The sequence below is a fragment of the Miniopterus schreibersii genome, assembly GCF_964146895.1.
Source record: "Miniopterus schreibersii genome assembly, chromosome: 16".
NCBI lineage: Eukaryota > Metazoa > Chordata > Mammalia > Chiroptera > Miniopteridae > Miniopterus > Miniopterus schreibersii.
Window position 1 is genome coordinate 29864361 of NC_138116.1, and position 21316 is coordinate 29885676.

Here is a 21316-nt window from a genome sequence, read left to right on the forward strand (position 1 = left end):
AAATATTTAATATCTCGCTCCTCATAGAAAAAGGTAGTTACTTCCGACCTAGTGGAAGACTTGTAAAAGTTTACTGTGCTATACCAATTTTACTGTGTGCTTGACAGATTTGTATAATAAAATGAGAGAGAGAAACAAACAAAAAGTTGACTGAGGAAGTTGGGAAACTTAGGCTCAGGTAAGGACAACTCCAGGAACCCACTGCATGAAATCATAGAGGAGTAGCCAGGGGCAGCTGCTCTGAGCAGGTGTTTTCTGTTAATTGTCTTGATGTCTGGGAAGTATGCATCATGTAGGTGAGTGAAGTTTGAATGTAGCCCAGAATTGATTTTTACTATAATTGCATTTCTAAGTCACCAACCTTCGTATTTTGCGGTATCAGATAAACCCATGTGGGAGTGTGTTTATGTGTTGCATATTTGAGTGTATGTACATGAATGCATGCTTCTGTTTTATGTTTCCTTTCACTTTGACAAGGGCTAAATGTGCAGTGTCTGTCTATAGAGTATATGGAGGAAAGACCCTCTTGTCAAAATTTTTTTTTAGATAATTAAAAATAGTTGTTATAACATATCTCTGAACTCTCAATACTTGGCAGTAGGGAGCACATTAAATTTAAAAATATTCTAATTGAGCCAGCTCTGCTGGATGGCTCATCAACCAAGTTATTCAAGGACTTGTATCATAAGTATTTGAAACCAAAGGGTCATATGTCTAAAAGGACCCCTATCTCTAGATTGCCAGGAAGATAAACATTCTCTTTTATTTTCCAGTACCTTAAATAGAACCAACATGATGTTAATAGATGGGCCACAGAATAGTAGCTTGGGAATCAGGTAGTTTGCCAACAAATGTGGCAGATCACATATGATTCCAGCATGAAGTAATTTATTTACTTTACAAAAGTTTTTTTCTTCATTTTTAAATTTCCTAGTGTAAGATGCTACTAACATGTATTCTTTTAGGGACTTGGCAGGTTTTATCTTTCCGATGGTTATAGCAAATTTTTTAGTGTTATAAGAAAAAAGGTAATAAAGTATACAGAAGAAATATAGAAAGACAATTTACATATAATTGATTGATATGATTTCAGGTCATTCTTATTAGTTCATTAAAATAGTTCCCAAATGGATCTTCACAGTGTCCTGTTTTGAAACAAAATGATTGATTGTATATGTTTTCTTTTTTCCTAGCCACTCCTTTTTTCTCTTGACAGCATCAAGTTTGTGTTTAGGCCTCTATAGCCAATTTTGTCTTTACTCTTTTATTCTCAGCCAGTCAGTATGAATGACATATAATGTTGTGCTCTTCTTTAATTACTCATAGCTCATTTAATTCTGTTCTACATTATATTTTTTTATATATACAAACACTTTTTAAAACTTGTTTTTCCTCTTCTGTTTTCTCACTTATTCCACTAGAATATCCCATTCTCTATAGTTCATTTGTTAGTATTAATCATTAACTTAAAAGAACTGTAGAAATCATGGTTCTCTGTATTCTTTTTGCTAGTTTTGTTTTATGTATTTCATCTACATAATTATAAACCCACCATTCAGTATCATAATTTTCACTTTAAGTAGTCGTATGTGTTTTAAAGAATCTAAAAACAAGAATAGTTTTTAAATTTTTCCACATATTTACCTTATTTACATGTTACACACAACGTAATTGTTTACTTTGAAAAATCCCAAACATTCTGCAAAAGGACTCCCAGAACTAATAGAAGACTTTAGCAAGTTTGCAGGATAAAAGATTAATACATAAAAATCCATTGTATTTCTGTATGTTCGCAGTGAACAATTAGAATTTCTTATATTTTAAAAGTACTATGTATAGTATCCCCAAAGTGAAATACTTGAGTATAAATCCAACAAAAATGTGCAAGATCTATATGCTGAAAACCATAAACACTGATTAAAACAAAATCAAAGACCCAAATAAGTGAAGAGATACATACTGTGTTGATGGATTAGAAGACTAAATACTGCCGTGCTGTCAGTTATCTCCAAATTGATGTATAGATTCAATGCACTACCAATCAAAAACCCAGCAGGCTTTTTAAATAGATTTTTTTAAAAAATCCTCATCTGAGGATATTTTTTCCATTGGTTTTCAGAGAGAGTGGAAGGGAGAGATAGAAACATCGATGTGAAAGAGACACATCAATTGGTTGCCTCCTGCACGTGCCCCAACCAGGGCTGGAGATTGAGCCTGCAACTGAGGTACGTGCCCTTTGCCAGAATCTAACTCAGGACCCTTCAATCGCAGACCAACGGCCTAACCACTGAGCTAAACTGGCTAGGGCTTTGAATAGATATTGACTAACATATTCTAACATTTTATGGAAAGGTAAAAGAACTAAACTAGCCAAAACAATTTTGTTCTAGAAAGAGAACGGTTAAGGTACTCACTGTATGATTACAAAAACCTACGATAAACCTACAGCAGTTAAGATAGTATGATGTTGTTGAAAGGATAAATACATAAATAAATAAAATAAAGCAGACAAATACACAAATACAGTAAATTAATTTTTGACAAAGGTGCAAAGACAATTCAATGAAGAACAGATAGTCTTTTCAACAAATAGTGCCAGAGCAACTAGACATCCATTATACATAAAAATAAACTTTGACTTACACTTTATACAAAAGCTAATGCAAAGTGGATCATATTTCGAAATGTAAAGCATAATACTATAAATCATCTTAGATAAAATATAGGGGGAAAAACTTTATTACCCTGGATTATGCAGAGAGTTCATAGATAGGACACCAAAAGTATTGTCCCTAAAAGACAGAGTTTATAAATTGAACTTCATCAAATTTCAGAACTTTTGCTCTCTGAAAATTACTGTTAAGAGATTAAAAGGAAAGCCACAGACTGGCAGAATATATTTGCAAGTTACATATCCAGAAAATATAAAGAGCTTTCAAAACTCAATGATAAGAAAGTAATCCAATAAAAATTGAATAAAAGGTCTAAGCAGACACATCACACACACACACACACAGTACAGTTGGTCAATGAAAATAAAAGGTGGTCAACATCATTAGTCCTTAGGGAAAATAGAAATTAAGACCACATTGAGATACCACTACACACCTTTTAGAATGGCTTAAAAATAAATACAAGAAGAAAGAAATACATACAGTTAGTATCTAGTTCTAGCAAGTATGTGAAACAATTATAAATATTCATTGCTGGTAGGAATGCAAAGTGGTCTTGCCACTGTAGAAAATAGTTCGGCAGTTTTTATATAAAGTTAAACATACCGTTATCATATTATCCAGCATTCCCACTCCTAGAATCAACCCCAAAGAAATTAAAACTCAAGTTCACACAAAAACCTACACCTGAATATTTATGGTGAATTTATTCATAATTACCAGAAAATGTGATCTACTTCAATGTGTGTATATCACCAAGAGTGAATTTTACTGAAGTTCACTAAATGTTCATTTAAAAATAAAAATGATATAAGGAAACCCAAATGGAATACAGACTGAAACAAATGAACCTAACTATGTTATAAATAACATAAACACATAGAAGAGGGTGGGGAGGAAAAGAACTAATCTTAAATTATTTTGGAAACAATATTTTGGCTGAATACTCCTAAGACTAAAGAAAGACAAAAGGAATTCTAGTTACTTTGTTTCTCACAGGGATATGGTTTGGCATTTCTGAAACTACTGTATATATATGTATAGTAGATTTGAATAAATAAGTAAATGTAGATAATGACGACCAGTTTTCTTACTGTCCAAGAAAAAAGCAAATTCCTTATTTGTTAATAAGGAAATGGAGAAGGCTGGAAATAACCCTGTCGTGTTGGATTGGAATTGGAAGTATCACTAGGAACTTCTCTCTCCCTCTCAATCTCTCTCACACACACAGATGTACATATATAACAAGAATACAAATTCCTTTTGTTAAATGTAGAAGAACTAAGGGAAATAATTGTTGTAGCCGAAATCCACTGATAGAAATATGGAATCAGGGAAGGTAAGAAAGAACCCTTTGGGATTGAATAGGAATTAGAGGTATTAATATGAACTAATTAACTAGCTCTTTCTGCTGCAAGATTCTGGTTGCAGTGATACCCCATTTAGCGCTCAGATCTTGAATTCCTCACTAGGAGGAACAAGAGCTCCTTGGAGGAATGGCTCATTCTCTTGTGGGGTGCAGAGAACATAAAAGATAAGGCTTAGAACATCTTGTGACAAAGTTTAAGATGTACTTTAAGAAAATGGGATCTGTCAAATGGACACTGGAACCAGCTTGAAGGGGCTCCCACTGTCCAAATCTGGAACAATCTGAGTAATGGAATATAACCCATCAAATAAAGTAGGAATCCATAATTTCCATGATAGATGAGTGATGGACAGATGAAAAGGGCTTTTTCTTTATAACAGAATGCTGACTGATAAATGTGAAGGGAATGGTAGAGTTGGAAAATACCAGCATTTTGTAATCATAGTTTGTTTTGGACTTGAGTGTTCAATGGTTGCCAAATCTAGGGGAAAAGTTTGAAGAGCAGAATGTTTACATTTAAAAGTATCTTTCCACAGACAGCTTCTTAGATACAAGGTAGTAGGAAACAGTAACTATAACTATGTACATTGGGAAAAAATCAGATAACATTTTGAGTGGGGGATGAAAATTAGTAACACCAATGAGAACAGACAGACCTTGTATACCTCCAGATTTGATACCCTGAAGAGGACACAATATCATTCTTGTAGTATTTTGGCTGGGGATGTATAACCAGCATCTTTTAAAAAATAAATAAATAAATAAATGTTTTTATTGATTTGAGAGAGAGGAAAAGGAAAGGAGAGGGGGGAAGAGAAATATCAGTGAGTGAAAACCATCAGTCTGCTGCCCCTTGCACACCTCCCACCGGGGATCGAGCCTGCAATCCAGGCGTGTGCCCTGACTGGGAATCAAGCCAGTGAACTCTCAGTGCATGGGGACAATGCTTAACCAGCTGAGCCACACCACCCAGAGCCCAGCATCTAATCTGGAAGAAATGTCAGACAAGCACAAATGTAGTAACATTCTATAAAATTCCACAGTATGTTCTTCAAAAATGCCTGTGTAATGAGAGAGAAAGGTTGAGGAATTTTTCTTGATTAGAGGAGACTAATAAGAAATTATAAGTAAGCATAATAAGTGATCTTGAGAGAGGGAAAAACATGTTTGTTGACATTACTTTTTTTTTTTTTTTTTTTTTAGTGTTTTATTGATTTCAGAGAGAGGAAGGGAGAAGGGGAGAGAGAAACATAAATGATGAGAGAGAATCATTGATTGACTGCCTCCTGCATGCCCCATACTGGGGATTGAGCCTGCAACCCAGGCATGTGCCCTGACCAGGAATTGAACCATGATCTCCTGGTTCATGGGTCGATGACACTCAACCACTGAGCCACGCCGGCCAAGCTAAATATTTTTAGTTTTTGTTTCTTATAGATGTGATAAGCAAAAGTCATATCTCATTTTAATTTGTTCACTTAATTTTAATAATTATTACTAAGAAGTTTGAATTTTGATAAATTATAGTCACCTTTAAATTTAAGTTACTATTTAAAAATAATTTTAGATTTTGCAACAGTAAAGTTTTCCCCTATAACTTTCACCTAGTTCCTCTGATGGTAATATGTTTCATAACCATGGTACATTTATGAAAACTAAGAAGTCAGCACAGATACTATACTATTCAGATCTTTCCAGTTTTTTCACCATCTCTTTTCTATTCTAGAATCGAATCCAGAATACTGCATTGCTTTTAGTGTACCAATTTTTTTTAATTTTTAAAAAATATATCTTTATTGATTTCAGAGAGAGGAAAGGAGATGGAGAGAGAGAGATGGAAACATCAATGATGAGAGTCATTGATTGGTTGCAGCCCACAACCCGGGCATATGCCCTGACCGGGAATCGAACCCGGTTGCCTGGATCCTAGGTCGATGCTCAACCGCTGAGCCACGCCTGGCCGGGCTAGTGTACCCATTTTAAAATCAAGCTTTTATCTTAGGCCAATTAAAAGTGTAGCTTTTTGCCCTGGCTGTGTGGCTCAGTAGGTTGAGTATCCTCCCATGCACCCAGAGGTTGACTGTTCCACTACCAGTCAGGGCACATGTCTGGGTTTTGGGCTCTATCCCCAGTAGGGGGCATGCACAAAACTAACCTATCAATGTTTCTCTCTCCCCTCTCCCTTCCTCTCTCTCAAAAATCAATAAAAACATTAAAAAAAAAAAAAAATAGTGTAGCCTGGCCGGGCAAGGGCTCAGTGGTTGAGCCTCGACTTAGGATCCAGGAGATCACGGTTTGATTCCTGGTCAGGGCATATGCTTGGGTTTTGGGCTTGATCCCCAATCAAGAGCATGCAGGAGGCAGCCAATCATTGACAACTCTCTCATCATTGATGTTTCTCTCTCTCTCCCTCTCCCTCTCTCTTTGAAATCAATAAAGATACATGTTTTTTAAAAAAATAATGTAGCTGTTTTAATGCAAAACAATGAAATTGGACTCTTACCTCACGCCATATGTAAAAATTAACTAAAAATGTATTGAAGACCTAAAGGTAACAGTTAAAACTATAAAACTCTTAGAAGAAACCATAGGAGTAAATCTGAATGACCTTGGTTTTGGCAGAGAATTCTTAGATGAAAAGCATATGTGACAACAACAAAAATAGATAAATTAGACTATATTGAAATTAGACACTTCTGTTCTTCAAAACAGTGAAAAGACAACCTACAAAATAAAAGACTTACAAGTCATATATCTGATAAGAAGCTTGTAAAGAACTCTTACAACGCAATACTAAAAAAGACAACCCACTCTAAAAATGGGCAAAAAATCTTAACCAACATTTCACCAAAGATGTACAGATGGCCAAGAAGCACTTGAAGGTACTCAGCATCATTAGTCATGAATCTTGAAAACACTGTGCTAAGTGAAAGAAGCCAATCATAAAAGACCACAAATTATGGGAAATGTCCAGAATGGACAAATCTCTAGAGAGACACAGAGTAGATTAGTTTTTGCATAGGGCTGAGGGGATGGGGAAAAAGGGATAAAAGGGTGATAGTTAAAGGATATAGTTGTTTGGTTTTTTTAGTAGAGAAAAAAAATTACTGTTGTAAAATACACACAAATTTTACCATTTTAATTATTTTTAAATGAAGAATTTGGAGTTTCTTTTTGAGGCTATGTAAGTTCTAAAATTGACTGTAGTGATGGTTGCATATATCTATGAATATACTGAAAGCCACTGAACTGTAAAAATTAAAGTGGGTAAATTTTATGATATGTAAATTATATTTCAATAAAGCTATTATAAAATAAAATAATATAGCTGTTTAAACCTATTGATTAAAATCAAGGGGCCCTTTTTTCTCCCTGGCTGCTTGGAGATCAGCTGCCATCATGAATAACTTATCTGGACCAGGTGGAAACAAATGTTCACCCTGGGAGGCTATAGTACCTAAGACAGAAATTCAGGAAAAACTAGCCAAGATGTATAAGACCACACCAGATGTCATCTTTATGTTTGGATTCAGAACTCGTTTTGGTGGTGGCAAGACAACTGGCTTTGGCATGATTTATCATTCCTTGGATTACGCAAAGCAAAATGAACCCAAACATAGATGCTTGCAAGACATGGTCTGTATGAGGAGACAACCTCAAGAAAACAGAGAAAGGAACACAAGGACAGAATGAAGAAAGTCAGGGGGATTGCAAACGCCAATGTTGGTGCTGGCAAAAAGTGAGCTGGAGATTGGACAACAGGAGGAGTGAAGATTATTTAGTCACTTTATCTGAGGCGATTGTGCAGATTTTTCATGAGATGATGAATAAAGTAAAAACTTTAAAAAAAAAAATCAACAGGTTCACAGATAGATAAAACCAGAGAACATTTTGGAAAAATTCATAGTCAAGTAGGACTGAACATGAATAGATCCACTTCACCCTTTATAATAAGTGGTGCAAGTTTCCATTAACCAGTCCACTTGTAATTAAAATTGGAATGTAGTTAGATGTTCCCGGGATCCACTTAATAGAGCCTTTTTTCTTTTTTAAAAAATATATGTTTTTATTGATTTTTTTTTTTTAGAGTGGAGGGAGAGGGGCGGAGAGGGAGAGAAACTTCCATGAGAGGAAAACATCAACGTGGATTGGCTGCCTCCTGCATGCCCCTGCTGGGGATCAAGTCTGCAACCCGTGCATGTGCCCTGATTGGGTTATCAAATCAGGGCATGGGTCTGTGCTCAACCAACTGATGCTCAACCACCAGTCAGGCCAGAGTGTCTTTTTTGTTTGTTTTTTAAGCAACTATTTAGGTATAATTTATATATGTGTTGTCTTTTTTTCAAACAAATTTTTTGAGGTATAAATTACATACTGTAAGTTCCCCAATTTTAAGTATACATTTTATTGCTTTTTAGTAAATGAGGTTTGGAGCCATCACTATAATCTAATTTAAAGCATTTTATTTTTGACAGTTTATTAAAGTCTGGATTGAAAAAGAGTTCTTCCACAGATGATTTGAGATGGTTCTGACCCTTTTACTGAACTCATTTTAACTATTTTGCAACTATTTTCATGTGTCTTTTCAATATATAATAATTTTTTAAAACATATAATGAGAGTTTGGCTCTTTTTCAAAGAGTTAACTATATGTTAATGCTACATTTTTATTACTTTTAAAAGAACAGTTGTAAATAATTTTGTTAGTATTTTAGCAGTCTTATCTTAATCTTGATTAGCAGTTGTTTATGATAGGCATGATTTAGCATGTTGAGGAATTATATTTGTAATTTGAGTTTTCTAACAGTTTGGCCTTCCTGCAACTGAATACATTTAGAGTTGAGATCTTCCTGCGTTCTCAGCATTTTTTGAGTGTATTGTGTGTGTGTGTGTACACATACATACATACATACACATCTATTTTCTACCCTTTTGACTTTTTAAGAAATGTGGTAAATTGTTAAATGTTTTCCTAGTATTGAAATCTTTTGCATTTCTGTGATTATAGTATATTTTATGCAAATGAAAGTTTCTTTTAATGCTCTGTAATATTTGGTTTTAAAATTTTATTTAGAACTTTCTTGTCTATATTTAAAAATGAAATTGGTACCTAACTTTCTATTTTGCACTCTTTTGTCAAGTTTTAATTATTGGATTATACTGGCTTCATAAAATTAATAGCATAGTTTTCCTTTTTCACCCTGTATATCCTGGAAAGTTTCCCTGGTAAAACTGTTTTCAACTCAAGGCTATTTAAAATGTAATTCATTGGTATTCTTTTCAGCCTGCCACTATTTGTTTTATTTACATTTTCTTCTTTAGATCAGTTTTGGTAATTTATTCTTAACTAGAAAATTGTCCAGTTCATTGAGATTTCAAAAATTATTGGTATAGCCTTGTATATACTTGTCTTGTTTTGTCTTTTTGTTTATAGTACTATTCAACTTTCTGTATTTTTCTTCTTAACTAGATTACTCAAAGATAACTGCTTTTTTTTTTCTTTCCAAAGTATTGGTTAATTGGCTGTTTTGTTAAATAGTTATTATTTTTTTATTCTTTAAAAACAGCTCCCATGTCCTTTTTGACATGGGAGCTTATAAATGCTTTTATTCCCAGAGAAATGATTGCCCAGATTTAACCTGTTAATTTTTACAATGGTTCTTTCTTTGTTTTGTTAGGCACGAGATGTACGTACCAATGAAGTGGTGGCTATCAAGAAAATGTCTTACAGTGGAAAGCAGTCTACAGAGGTAGGTGGTGAAATATATACATTCTTACTGGTATGTTAGAGAAAGACATACTATTTTTAATTGGGAGTGGGTGGGAATTTCTTCCAAAAAGTATAACATACATAAAGAAAAGTGTACAGATATTAAGTGTATATCTCAGTGAATTTTCTTTCATATACTGAATGTACCCCTTTAACTTTGACCTAGAGCCATAAATAGCATTACTGGCGTCCCAAAAGCCTCCCAACTTGTGCCCCCTGCTTTTAATTTTTTAAACTGTGATTTAATATATTACTCTATTACTTTTTTTTAATCCTCACCCAAGGAGTGAGGATATTTTTTCCATTAATTTTTAGAGAGAATGGAAGGGAGCGGGGAGGGAAGGAGAGAGAGACGTCGATGTGAGAGAGACATATCCATTGGCTGCCTCCCACACGCACCCGGACCAAGGGCGAGGATCGAACCTGCAACCCAGGTATGTGCCCTTGACTAGGAATCAAACCCGTGACCCTTAGTGTGCAGGCTGATGCTCTAACCACTAAGCAACATGACCAGGGCACTATATTACTCTATCATAGAGGGATTATCAGTTCCTAAAATAGTAAACTAGAATAAGATGTATTTTACAGTAAATATGTTGGATATAATCTTTTAATGGTTTAGAGATTAACTGCTATTTTATTTTATTTTTTATTTTTATTTTCAAAAAAATATATATTGATTTCAGAGAGAGGAAGGGAGAGGTAGAGAGAGAGAGAAACATCAATGATAAGAGAGTCATCATTGATCAGCTGCCTCCTGCATGCCCCTGACTGGGGATCGAGCCCACAACCCAGGCTTGTGCCCTGACTGAGAATCGAACCTCGGTCTCCTGGATCCTAGGTTGATGCTCAACTGGTGAGCCACGCCCAGCCAGGCTTAACTGCTATTTTAAATGCACTTTAATTAACAGGCAGTATAGATCTAGTCTAAAAAATAGGTGGTATGTAATAATCTGAAAAACCAAAATATAAAATTAACAATACTACATTAAGTATACTTTAGTTGACTAATATTCTGATTAGTTCTTTTGATGTTATATTCTATTTAATTGCATAAACAAACTTTATAAACTGTAGTCTACTTGCTAAATCTAGGATATGTCAGTCTTTAATTAAAAAATTTTTTTTTTAAATTATAGCAAAATACACAAAATTTACCGCTAAACCATTTTTAAGTGTTTAGTGGCATTAAGGATAGTCATATTGCTGTACAAATATCACCACCATTCATCTCCAAACTTCTTTTTATCTCATCTTGCAAAATTGAAGCTCTGTACCTATTAAATAATAACTCCTCATTCCCTCCTTCCTCCAGTCCCTGGAAATCACCATTCTACTATCTCTCTATGTGAATTTTGGCTACTTTAGGTTGACTCATGTACACGAAATTATGCAGTATTTGTATTTTTGTGACAGGGTTATTTTACATAACAAAATGCCCTCAAAGCTCATCCATGTGGTAGTATGTGTCAGAATTTCCTTCCTTTTTAGGGCTAAATAATATTCCTGTGGGGTGTGTGTGTGTGTGTGTGTGAGAGAGAGAGAGAGAGAGAGAGAGAGAGAGAGAGAGAGAAACACCACATTTTTATCCATTCATTTCTTGATGGACACTTGAGTACCTTCATCCCTTGGTTATTGTGAATGATGCTGCTATGAACATAGGTATACAAATATTTCTTTGAGTCCCTGCTTTCAATACTTTCGGGTATGTGCCCAGAGGTAGAATTTCTGGATCAGTCTTTAATTTTTAAAGACTTTGGTTTTCTGCCTTTTTCAAATCTCTTTATTTTATGCTAAATCTCGTATTTGTGATGATCGTACCGTGGGTATGATGATACTATTATGTCAATGTTCCATCATTTTAATACCTAAAAAACTCCTAAAAATTCCTAAAACTCCCCAAAAAACACTCACCTCCATTTCTTACAAGTTTACTCTAAGTTTATTCACCATTGTGTCGCACAACTTTAGAACTGATTTTCACAGGAAGACTTATGCTATGCTAGAGTCTGGTTAGGCACACCTAGAACAAAAAGTTTCATTTAGGGCATCATTTTTTTACATTTGATACTAGTGTCCTTCATAAAAGTTTTTTTTACATTGAAGAATACAGGTGTTTATTTTGTTTTGAGACTTTGTCTCCCAGAGCATTCAAATTTGAAATTTAAGGTCTATGAAACTTTTTCGGAATTTAGCATCTTATATCTTACACATTTTATATAAAACACTGTGCACCTACTTCACTGTATTTTGTTGAGGGCTTGTTAAAGAACATGGGAGATATATGATCTTAAATTTAGTACAAAATATTTCTTAAAGTTTTCTATTATGCTAGTTTCTCTGACTTTTTAAAAAAAAAAAATGTCTATTGATTTCAAAGAGGGGAAGGGAATGGGAGAGAGAGATAGAAGCATCAATAATGAGAGAGTCATTGATTGGCTGCCTCCTGCATGACCCTACTGGGGATCGAGCCCACAACCCGGGCATGTGCCCTGACCGGAAATTGAACCACAATCTCCTGGATCATAGGTCAATGCTCAGCCACTGAGCCATGCCAGCCAAGCAGTTTCTCTGATTTTAGAAATATGGCCCAAGTTGGGGTTAAAGCTTTAAAACATTAAAACAAAGAAAAAATAGATTCCTGCTTGCTATCTCATACCTACTAAGACTATATAGTAGGTATGAGACCCAAGGACCTCGTTGGGTCCTTTAGAGTTCCCTGGTTGCTTCTTAAGATGAACTTTGTTTAGGATATGGCCTAAATATATTGTTTATAGCCAATGGTTTGTCTGTATTTCCTTGAAGGTGTCCATGAAGAAAGCTCTTAGTAAAATATGTAGGAAAATGTTTTCATACTGCTTGTTTTTTCTGTGAACTTTTCTATGTAATAGCTAATTGTTCACTAGTATTTTAGAAAGGGTGCATTTATGAATTTATGTCTCAGAGTAATTACTTCATTTGAGTTTAAAAAATAAACAAAACCTTAACATTTGGTAGAAGATATAAGCCAAAAACATAGTAGGTGAACTTTATGGTATGTAGATTATGTCAGTAAAGCTGCAATTAAGAAAGGGAAGTTGAATTTTGAAGAAAAATCACTAAATACGGTATATAGTTTTCACCAGCATGTGGTGTGTGGTTGTAAATTTTTAATAAGAATCATTGATGATAAATTTTACCTAACTAACATTTGTCCTATCTTGAATGAAATAATTTTATAAATTATGTGATTGTAAATTATATGAATGTAAAATTGACATTTAAGTTAAGTATTACAAATAAAGCAGTTTTATGCTTTTCTTAACCCTTAATCTAGTAATTACTTTTTTCTTATATAAATTTCTAAGGAAAAGCAGCTGTTCATAATTCTTTATTCCCTTTTTTCTCCCCATAGAAATGGCAGGATATTATTAAAGAAGTCAAGTTCCTACAAAGAATAAAACATCCCAACAGTATAGAATATAAAGGCTGCTATTTACGTGAGCACACAGCATGGGTAGGTATCTGCTCTTCTTTTGCCTTAATTTTAGTTGGTTTGGGCATAGAATTAATTAAATTAAGAATGTTTCAAAATGGTCTTGCGAAGCTTGCTAAACCACCTTGAAATGTTACTTCATACTGAGAAAGGAAGAGCAGCTTTTTCCAGAACTCCTACTCCTAGATGATAAGAACTTTTGCATTGCACGTTTACTATATTTAGCTGATCTTTATATGCATTAACTGTTCTCTGATTTTTTTTTGTAGTTTATCAAACTACTAAATTGTTTCTCAAACATTGTGAAACCAGTTCTATTACTTGAGGATGAAAGTTACAGCTTTTTGGTATAATGTGTTATAATCTATTTAACCACAAAGTTCTTGGTGAAGTCTTGGTGAATCCTGGTGAAACTTGAATTGATTGTGATTCCTTGGCAGAGTAATACTAAAGGTAGAGAATTGGGACACTTTATTACAAGAAGTGGAGATTAATTTTACCCTGTTGTTACCACTGAGGAGATAAGTAGTAATCCTTTAATGGTATAGGCACAATAACTGTATCTTTTAAGAAAAGGGCTAAATTTTCGTTAAACAGGAACGATCCTTTATACTGAATAAGTAATAAGCCACAGCTAATTATCATTTTAGTGTACTGAAGTTACATTTAGATTTCTAATGTTTGGTACATTTTTGTCCAGTTTGATTTTGGTTGTGGTTGCGGTAATGCTCCTAAAGCTGAGTTTGTGGTTAAAGAGAAAGAAGTGACATTGAGCTGGTTACTTCATCTCTCAGGTTTTCCATCTGTAAAACAAGGAAATAATAGGACCTACCTCATAAAGTGGTTGTGAGGATTAAATTAGTTACTATATATTAAATACCTGGTGCTCTTTATTTGCTTTAAAGGAAACATTTAAACCGTAACCTAAGCTTTGTACATAGAGTCCCAGAGGATCCCAGAGAATAGTTTTTTGCGTCCTAACAATCAGTATTGCTACTCTAGGTTAATAGTAACAAAATATGTATATTCTTTTATAATTTTAGTTAGTAGTTATATATGAAATACATATCTTATACAAGTGATTATATGTTGATATAAAAGATTAATGTATCATTGACTTTATAAATGTATTTAACAAATTGCTAACTACGTAAATATTTTTTAAGGTAAATAACGACTAGAGTTTGTTTTACTTCAAACTATGTTCTTGATCTCCTTGGTGAATTTATTTTATCTCAAATAGAATCTTTTCAATACTATATTTTAATGCTTTTATAATTTTTCTTTCCACATAGCTTGTAATGGAATATTGTTTAGGATCTGCTTCAGATTTACTGGAAGGTAGGTTTCCTTCAAATACTAAGAAAAAAGTGTTAGCAAAATAAAATGAGAATTCTTAAATAATGTAAAAACTTTTCAAAACAGTGAAAACCTTAACTTTTTCTAGATTCTCACCATGGTATGCACCATCCTCTTTTTATGTTATGTAGTAGCATAAAATAGGTGAATTTTCTCTCATTATGCCTTAACAAGCATTTTTCTGAATTCTTTGTCATTCAGCTTGATCTATTCCTTCTGTTCAGAGTAAAAATATGGGAGAATGAAGGGAAAACTTTTTTGTTACTTTTGTACAATTTATCACCAAATAATTGTTAAATGTTGTTAGCTTGAATATTGGCTGTAACCTCAACTTTAACAGCAAGACATAATTGGTACTGGGTATAACATTCAATAGCCTTGTTTTATATCTTGGGAAAAATCCCTTTTTGCTAAATGTTACTGTTTTAAAATTGCCCCATATATATCAAATATGTGTACTTATTATCTTAAACAAAAATATTCTATATAATTATTTTCAAATTCTTATTTTAAGTTCACAAAAAGCCATTACAAGAAGTGGAAATAGCAGCAATTACACATGGTGCTCTCCAGGGATTAGCCTACTTGCATTCTCATACTATGATCCATAGGTAAGTATATTGAAAATTATCATATATTAACAAGCAAATGGTTTGTTGCATTTATCAACCCTGGAACTCATTTGCCCTGAAATTTTCATTGGTTATAGCCAAATAAAAGCATTTCAGAATCTTATAAACTCATGTTTTTTAGATTGCCCATACCTTAAAAAGAACATGCTAGTACACTTGATCTTTGTTTAGGATAATTTTTATCTTTTCTGCACATGCTGCTGGGCTTTTTGAAGTATGTTCACTTTATAGATTTGAGGTCAAAATTTAATTACAGAATTATTTAATTTGCAAAATGGAAAGGACATTAGGGGTTATGTTGTCTTTTTTCATTTTGCAGATGAAGAAACTGATGTCCCAATTTGTGACTAATTTCCCCAAATTTATTTATTTTTTTAAGTTTGTTTGTATGTTCTTGTTGGTTTTTTTTAATCCTCACCCAAGGAGGGTATTTTTTCCATTGCTTTTCAGAGACGGGGGGCCGGGGGGGACATCGATGTGAAAGAGAGACATCAATTGGTTGCTTCCTGCATGCACCCCAACCAGGGCCGGGACCCAGCCTGCAAGTACGTGCTCTTGGCCAGAATCGAACGTGAGACCCTTCAGTCTGTGGGCCGGACACTCTAACCACTGAACCAAACCAGCTAGGGCTAATTTCCCCAAGTTTAAAAAGCCAGATAGATTAAACTAGAACTAAACCTAGATCTTTTTTCTCCCAGGTAACTGATAATGCCAAATGTGTTCCATTGATTCCATAACATGGACATATAAAAGCTACTTAAGACTTTTTATGCTTTTTAGTATTAATCCTTGATAATCCATGATAATGGATAGTTACTTTAAAATTAAACCATTTTATAATGCATTTTTAGCATTGGTATTAGTTTTGCCTGGTTTAGAAGGAAATTAACATTTTTCAATTATATATGTGAACCAGGCAGTACATATTAAATTATATAGTAGAGTCATTGTGAGTTAATGGGTTATTAATTTTTTAGATGAGAATAGGAAGGTCGAAGAGAAATCCATATGCTAGTAGGTATATGAAAGAGATGGAATTAGAACCTAAGGTCTTCTCAAATTCAGAATACCTCTCCATTTTTTAAAAACAAATGGAAGGACAATAGATTTAGTATTGTATCCATTACAATACTATAGTAAGAATTGACCAGTGCTTGGAAATAAAGTTTTTCTTTTTTAAAAAGGGTAAGTGTATATTATGGTACCCATTGGACACACAACCCTATTATATAAATATCCATCATTTTCTTAGTTTGCATGGATAGTATGTCTGCTGGTTTAGAAAAGTAAGCTTGAAAGTAAATTTGAGATCAACAATAGTATATTATCCTTATGCATCAGTTTTCATATCATATTAAGTTAGGTGAATTATGCTGAGCTTTAGAAATGATATTAATAATCCCTTTTTAGAAATTGGGGCATATTTGCAACAACATGGATGGATCTAGAGGGTATGGTTTCACTTATATGTGAAATCTAAAAAAACACACCAGTCAATCAATGGGATGATTACCAGAAGGAAGGGGGTGGGAGGATGGGAGAAAAGGGGGAAAAGACTGTAGTCAATAACATTGTGATAAGTTTGCACAGTGACAGATTATTATTAGAATTAGTTGGGTGATCACATTGTAAGGTATAAAAATGTCAAATTACCATATTGTACACCTGAAACTAATAAACCAACATAAGATTTTATATAGCCCCATCAGCATGGCTCAGTGGTTGAGCATCAACCTATGAACCGGGAGGTCGAGATTCGATTCCTGGTCAGGGCACATGCCCAGGTTGTGGACTCAATCTCCAGTAAGGGGTGTGCAAGAGGCAGCTGATCAGTGACTCTCTTTTATCATTGATGTTTCTATCTCTCCCTCTCCCTTCCTCTCCCTGAAATCAATAGACATAATACATAAATAAATAAACAAATAAATAAATGACATTCCTTTCATTAAAAAAAGATTGTATACCAACTATACTTAAATTTAAAATTTTAAAAAATTAAATAATGAAAAATTCGGCATGAGGTTCTTTATTTTTACATTAAGTGAGATATTGAGAAATCTTATATTTAGGAAAAAAAGGTCGACTAATTAAATTCTATTTTTAAAACCATTATTTTACCAGTAAATAGGAACTCAGATATAGTCTATATGTTCCAATTGCTTGATTTTTTTGTTTTGTTTTTACTGCTATTTTATCTTCTCTTAGAAATTTGTTCCTATATATTTATATGAATTTTGTACTTTTTGGTTTTTAATTTGGATCTCAATTCTTACTATCCCAATTGAAAGTTTATCCTAGAACTTAATTATTTTGATTTCTCCTTCCCTACTTTACAAATTTTTACTTTTTATCATTTTCAACACAGTATAATGAAAGAAAAAGAAATAATTTTCTGTGTTCCTTAAACCCAGAGATATCAAAGCAGGAAATATTCTTCTGACAGAACCAGGCCAGGTGAAACTTGCTGACTTTGGATCTGCTTCCATGGCATCTCCTGCCAATTCTTTTGTGGGAACGCCATATTGGTAAGAATCCTATCTAGTATTGATCCTCATATTTGAAATAGGTAATATGTGGTTGTACTTTTTTCAGATGTCTTTTTCCTGGAAATGTAATACTATTTTGGACATTTTAATTTTAAGCATTACAGTTAGTTTCAGATTTGGAGTGCTACCCTTGCATCTCCTATTTTTCCCCCCTCATGGTCCATATTTTCTTTCCTGTTATTTTCTGAATCCTATGTTGGGTGTGGAAGTGAAAAAATTTCAATAAAAATTGAAGTGGGGCGTAGATAGAAATGCTAAGTGGAAATTTGTGTTTTCTTTAGGTTTACATTTACTACATATTGGTGATCTTTAAGAGTACCTCAAGACTGGTAGCTAATTTGGAGTTTGGGGTGGTTTTTTTTAATATGTTATTAATAGAGAATTTTAAATACATATAAAAGTCAACAAGAGTGCCCTGGCTGGGTAGCTCAGTTGGTTAGAGCATTGTCCCCATGTACCAGGGTTGCAGATTCCATCCCCAGTTAGGGCACATACAGGAATCAACTAATGAATGCATAAATAAATGGAAAAATAAATTGATGGTTCTCTCTCCAAAATCAATAAATTTTAAAAAAAGTCAACAAGAGTATAATAAAACCTCACATACTAAGCACTCATCCCAACATTATCCCATGGCCATTCCCAACCTATGTATTCACTCCTTTCTCCTTCTTCTCCACCCCTCAGTTATTTTGAAGCAAATTCTAGACATCATGTAATTTTAACCATAAACAATTCAGTGTTAATGTCAGCAAGTTTGAAGGGAATAATTTTCAACTTCTATCCATATGTGTCCTCTTTCTCTGTGTATGCTGAGAGTGCTGTCTTAGGTCCACTACATCTTTTTCCCCACGGACCTTTCAAATCTCCCTTCTACTGCTTTATAAAAGAAAGACTTCTTACCTATCCTGAATATTATAATCATATATTTCTCTGGGATATAAAAGCCTCAGAGCAACACCAGAGGGACAATTTCAGAATATAAAGCATCTATGAGAAATATTAAAGAGTTCAGGACACAGGCTCTTGGTAAGGCCTTGTTCCTTTTACATCATCTCCCATTCCTTTTACTCCTTGCTTTTTCTTTTTTCCCAGTTATCTTCCCTCCCTTCTTTTTTTCTAATGTAGAATTCATAACCAAGATGTTCATCATGGGGACACACTAACATGTTGTTTGTATTGAAAAATGAAGTCAGATTTTTTTCTGGAAGAAATGATTCTGATTCTATTGATTGATATGACCCTAAAGACTGGCTTTGCTAGTTAAGTTACATGGCAGTGGTTTTGATTAAATTGAATGAGCTAATCCTGAAGCTCCAAGTTTTAAGTATCTTTAAAACATATATACAAAATACTGTATGTGTGTAGGTATGCTGTGCATTGTATCTTTTGCAAGTATTAAATTTTTAAAATTTACATATAAACTCAGATGTGCAAGGGGATACATAGTTTTTATAAATTCATTGGAGGTAAGTGAATAAAAAAAATTTGAAGACCACTGCTCTAGAAGACCAAAATTTTTTTATGTGGACCTTAGTTTAGATAGAGTCTCCCTCCCCTCTTTAAAAAAGGGATTCTGTGAGCAAATATTATTTCTTAATGGTTCTCTTCTTTAGAAATTAATGATGAATATTAGATATTTTAAAAGCCCTGGAAAGTTCTACAATAAAAAAAAATTACTTGTTTAATTTTGTTTAACTTAGTAATTTCCCAAACTTCAACATCTTAAAGAACACATTGGAAACACCCTATTATTGACAATTGAAAGTTTACTTTATTTACATATTTGTTAATTTGTATGTAGTGTATTTGGAACAGAGGAACTAGGCACGTATTTATATGTCTTCGCATGCTCACACACAAACACGCAGGGGTGCCTGGTGACAGTCCCATTGAAGAAGTCAGTGAGTGTTTTAAGTGTCTATCTGTGCTTAACTCCTAGTGCAAATGAAGTGTAAGGTTAAAGTACCATAAAAAATGTTTGACTCTAATTGAAGATATGAATTAATGTTTGATTTTATAACCAAGACACCTGTAAGCTTGATAATTGTCTGATTGTTTTAGTTGTAAGCCTCCCTAGACACTTTTTTTCACAGAACACTATTTTTATTTGAAAGGAAGACTGACAAACTATGGTAATTTAGTGTTGGTTATTGTGGCAAATATTTTCTGAAATAAATGGAGTGAGCTTGTAACTTCAAGGAAGATAATTGCCGGTATTCAGTGCCAATGATGGGATTTGATCTTTCTAGCAAAAAATTAGATGTTTGTAATGGGATCCTGAAACCACCACTGGCCTAAAGGATGTACAATATTAGAACATGTGAACCTGAACAGATGTAGAATACAACTGTTCTTTGTGGCATCCTTTAGGATGCTGTTACGTGATCATGCAGATAGTAAGAATGAATCTCATACTGTCTGTGCAATGGTAGATTTTTACCTCACAACCTGCAATGCATTCATTTTCTATTATAAAAATTACTATGTCCTGATATATTGTCTGCAATTCACACAGGTGTTCTCCATGTAGATAGTCATTATATTTTAGTGAATAGTATACACTTTTTTCTTTCTTTTTTTTTTTTTTTTTTACTTTAAATGACATTTTATGTTTTAGGATGGCCCCAGAAGTAATTTTAGCCATGGATGAAGGACAGTATGATGGCAAAGTAGATGTATGGTCTCTTGGAATAACATGCATTGAACTAGGTAAGCATTCTTTTTTATTACTGGGGAGTAAGATTTAATCAATGTCTTACATCAACTTCTGTACCAAATTACAGGTTTTTATTTTTTGTGTCAGTTACTAAGGGGAACAGTAAATTTATTCAAGTTTTCATTTTGGTGACCTGTTAATTTTTATATATATTAGGTATATTATATTTGGTCAGTTAAATTAGGTCTAAAATAATTTTCCACTATGGTATTAAGTTTGAAGTATCCATTTGTAATATTAATGAATATTTGTTAAACACCTGGAATATGTCTATAATTACTAGATTTATCATCTATAGCAGATCTCTAAAGCATTCATGAATTACTTACCTCTATCTAAGATACTTATCACCTTAAGTTAGGCAAGAGAATTAGATGTCAGGCTGCATACCATATGCAGTGTTTTGATTTTGTGCAAGCATTTTATCCTGTTGCCTGTAAATGGAACTATGCTTAAGGCAGTAGACTATCATAACTTTACTTACATTCCCACTGTGAGCCAAGTGGGTAATTGAAATGTCACTGTAATCAAAGATGATGGACATCTTCTTGCTCTTGATTCCCCAAGCTTCCTGCCTCCCACCCTCATCAGCCCAGTATCCTTCCCTTTTTTCTTTTTACAAGAATATTCCATTAAACTTTATTTAAAAGTGGGAAATATTGGGAATATTTACTTGAACCATTCTAGTAGTAGATTGAAAAGAACATGTTAATAGTAAAATCCATGTGTAATTTTGAGAAATCTTTATCAACCTGGGTTTGTTAGTAGTTTTCT

The 21316-nt window shown here is 33.6% G+C and overlaps 1 protein-coding gene across 2 annotated transcripts in view; it reads left to right on the forward strand.

The window, feature by feature from the left end:
- TAOK1 (TAO kinase 1) overlaps positions 1 to 21316 on the forward strand; it is a 107494-nt gene that overhangs the window by 41642 nt on the left and 44536 nt on the right. For both annotated transcript variants that reach the window (XM_081162204.1, XM_081162205.1), the window contains 6 exons: positions 9720 to 9791; positions 13206 to 13307; positions 14582 to 14627; positions 15160 to 15256; positions 17689 to 17802; positions 20444 to 20535. In XM_081162204.1, coding sequence (XP_081018330.1) covers positions 9720 to 9791; positions 13206 to 13307; positions 14582 to 14627; positions 15160 to 15256; positions 17689 to 17802; positions 20444 to 20535 — 523 coding nt within the window. The remainder of the gene's footprint in view (positions 1 to 9719; positions 9792 to 13205; positions 13308 to 14581; positions 14628 to 15159; positions 15257 to 17688; positions 17803 to 20443; positions 20536 to 21316) is intronic.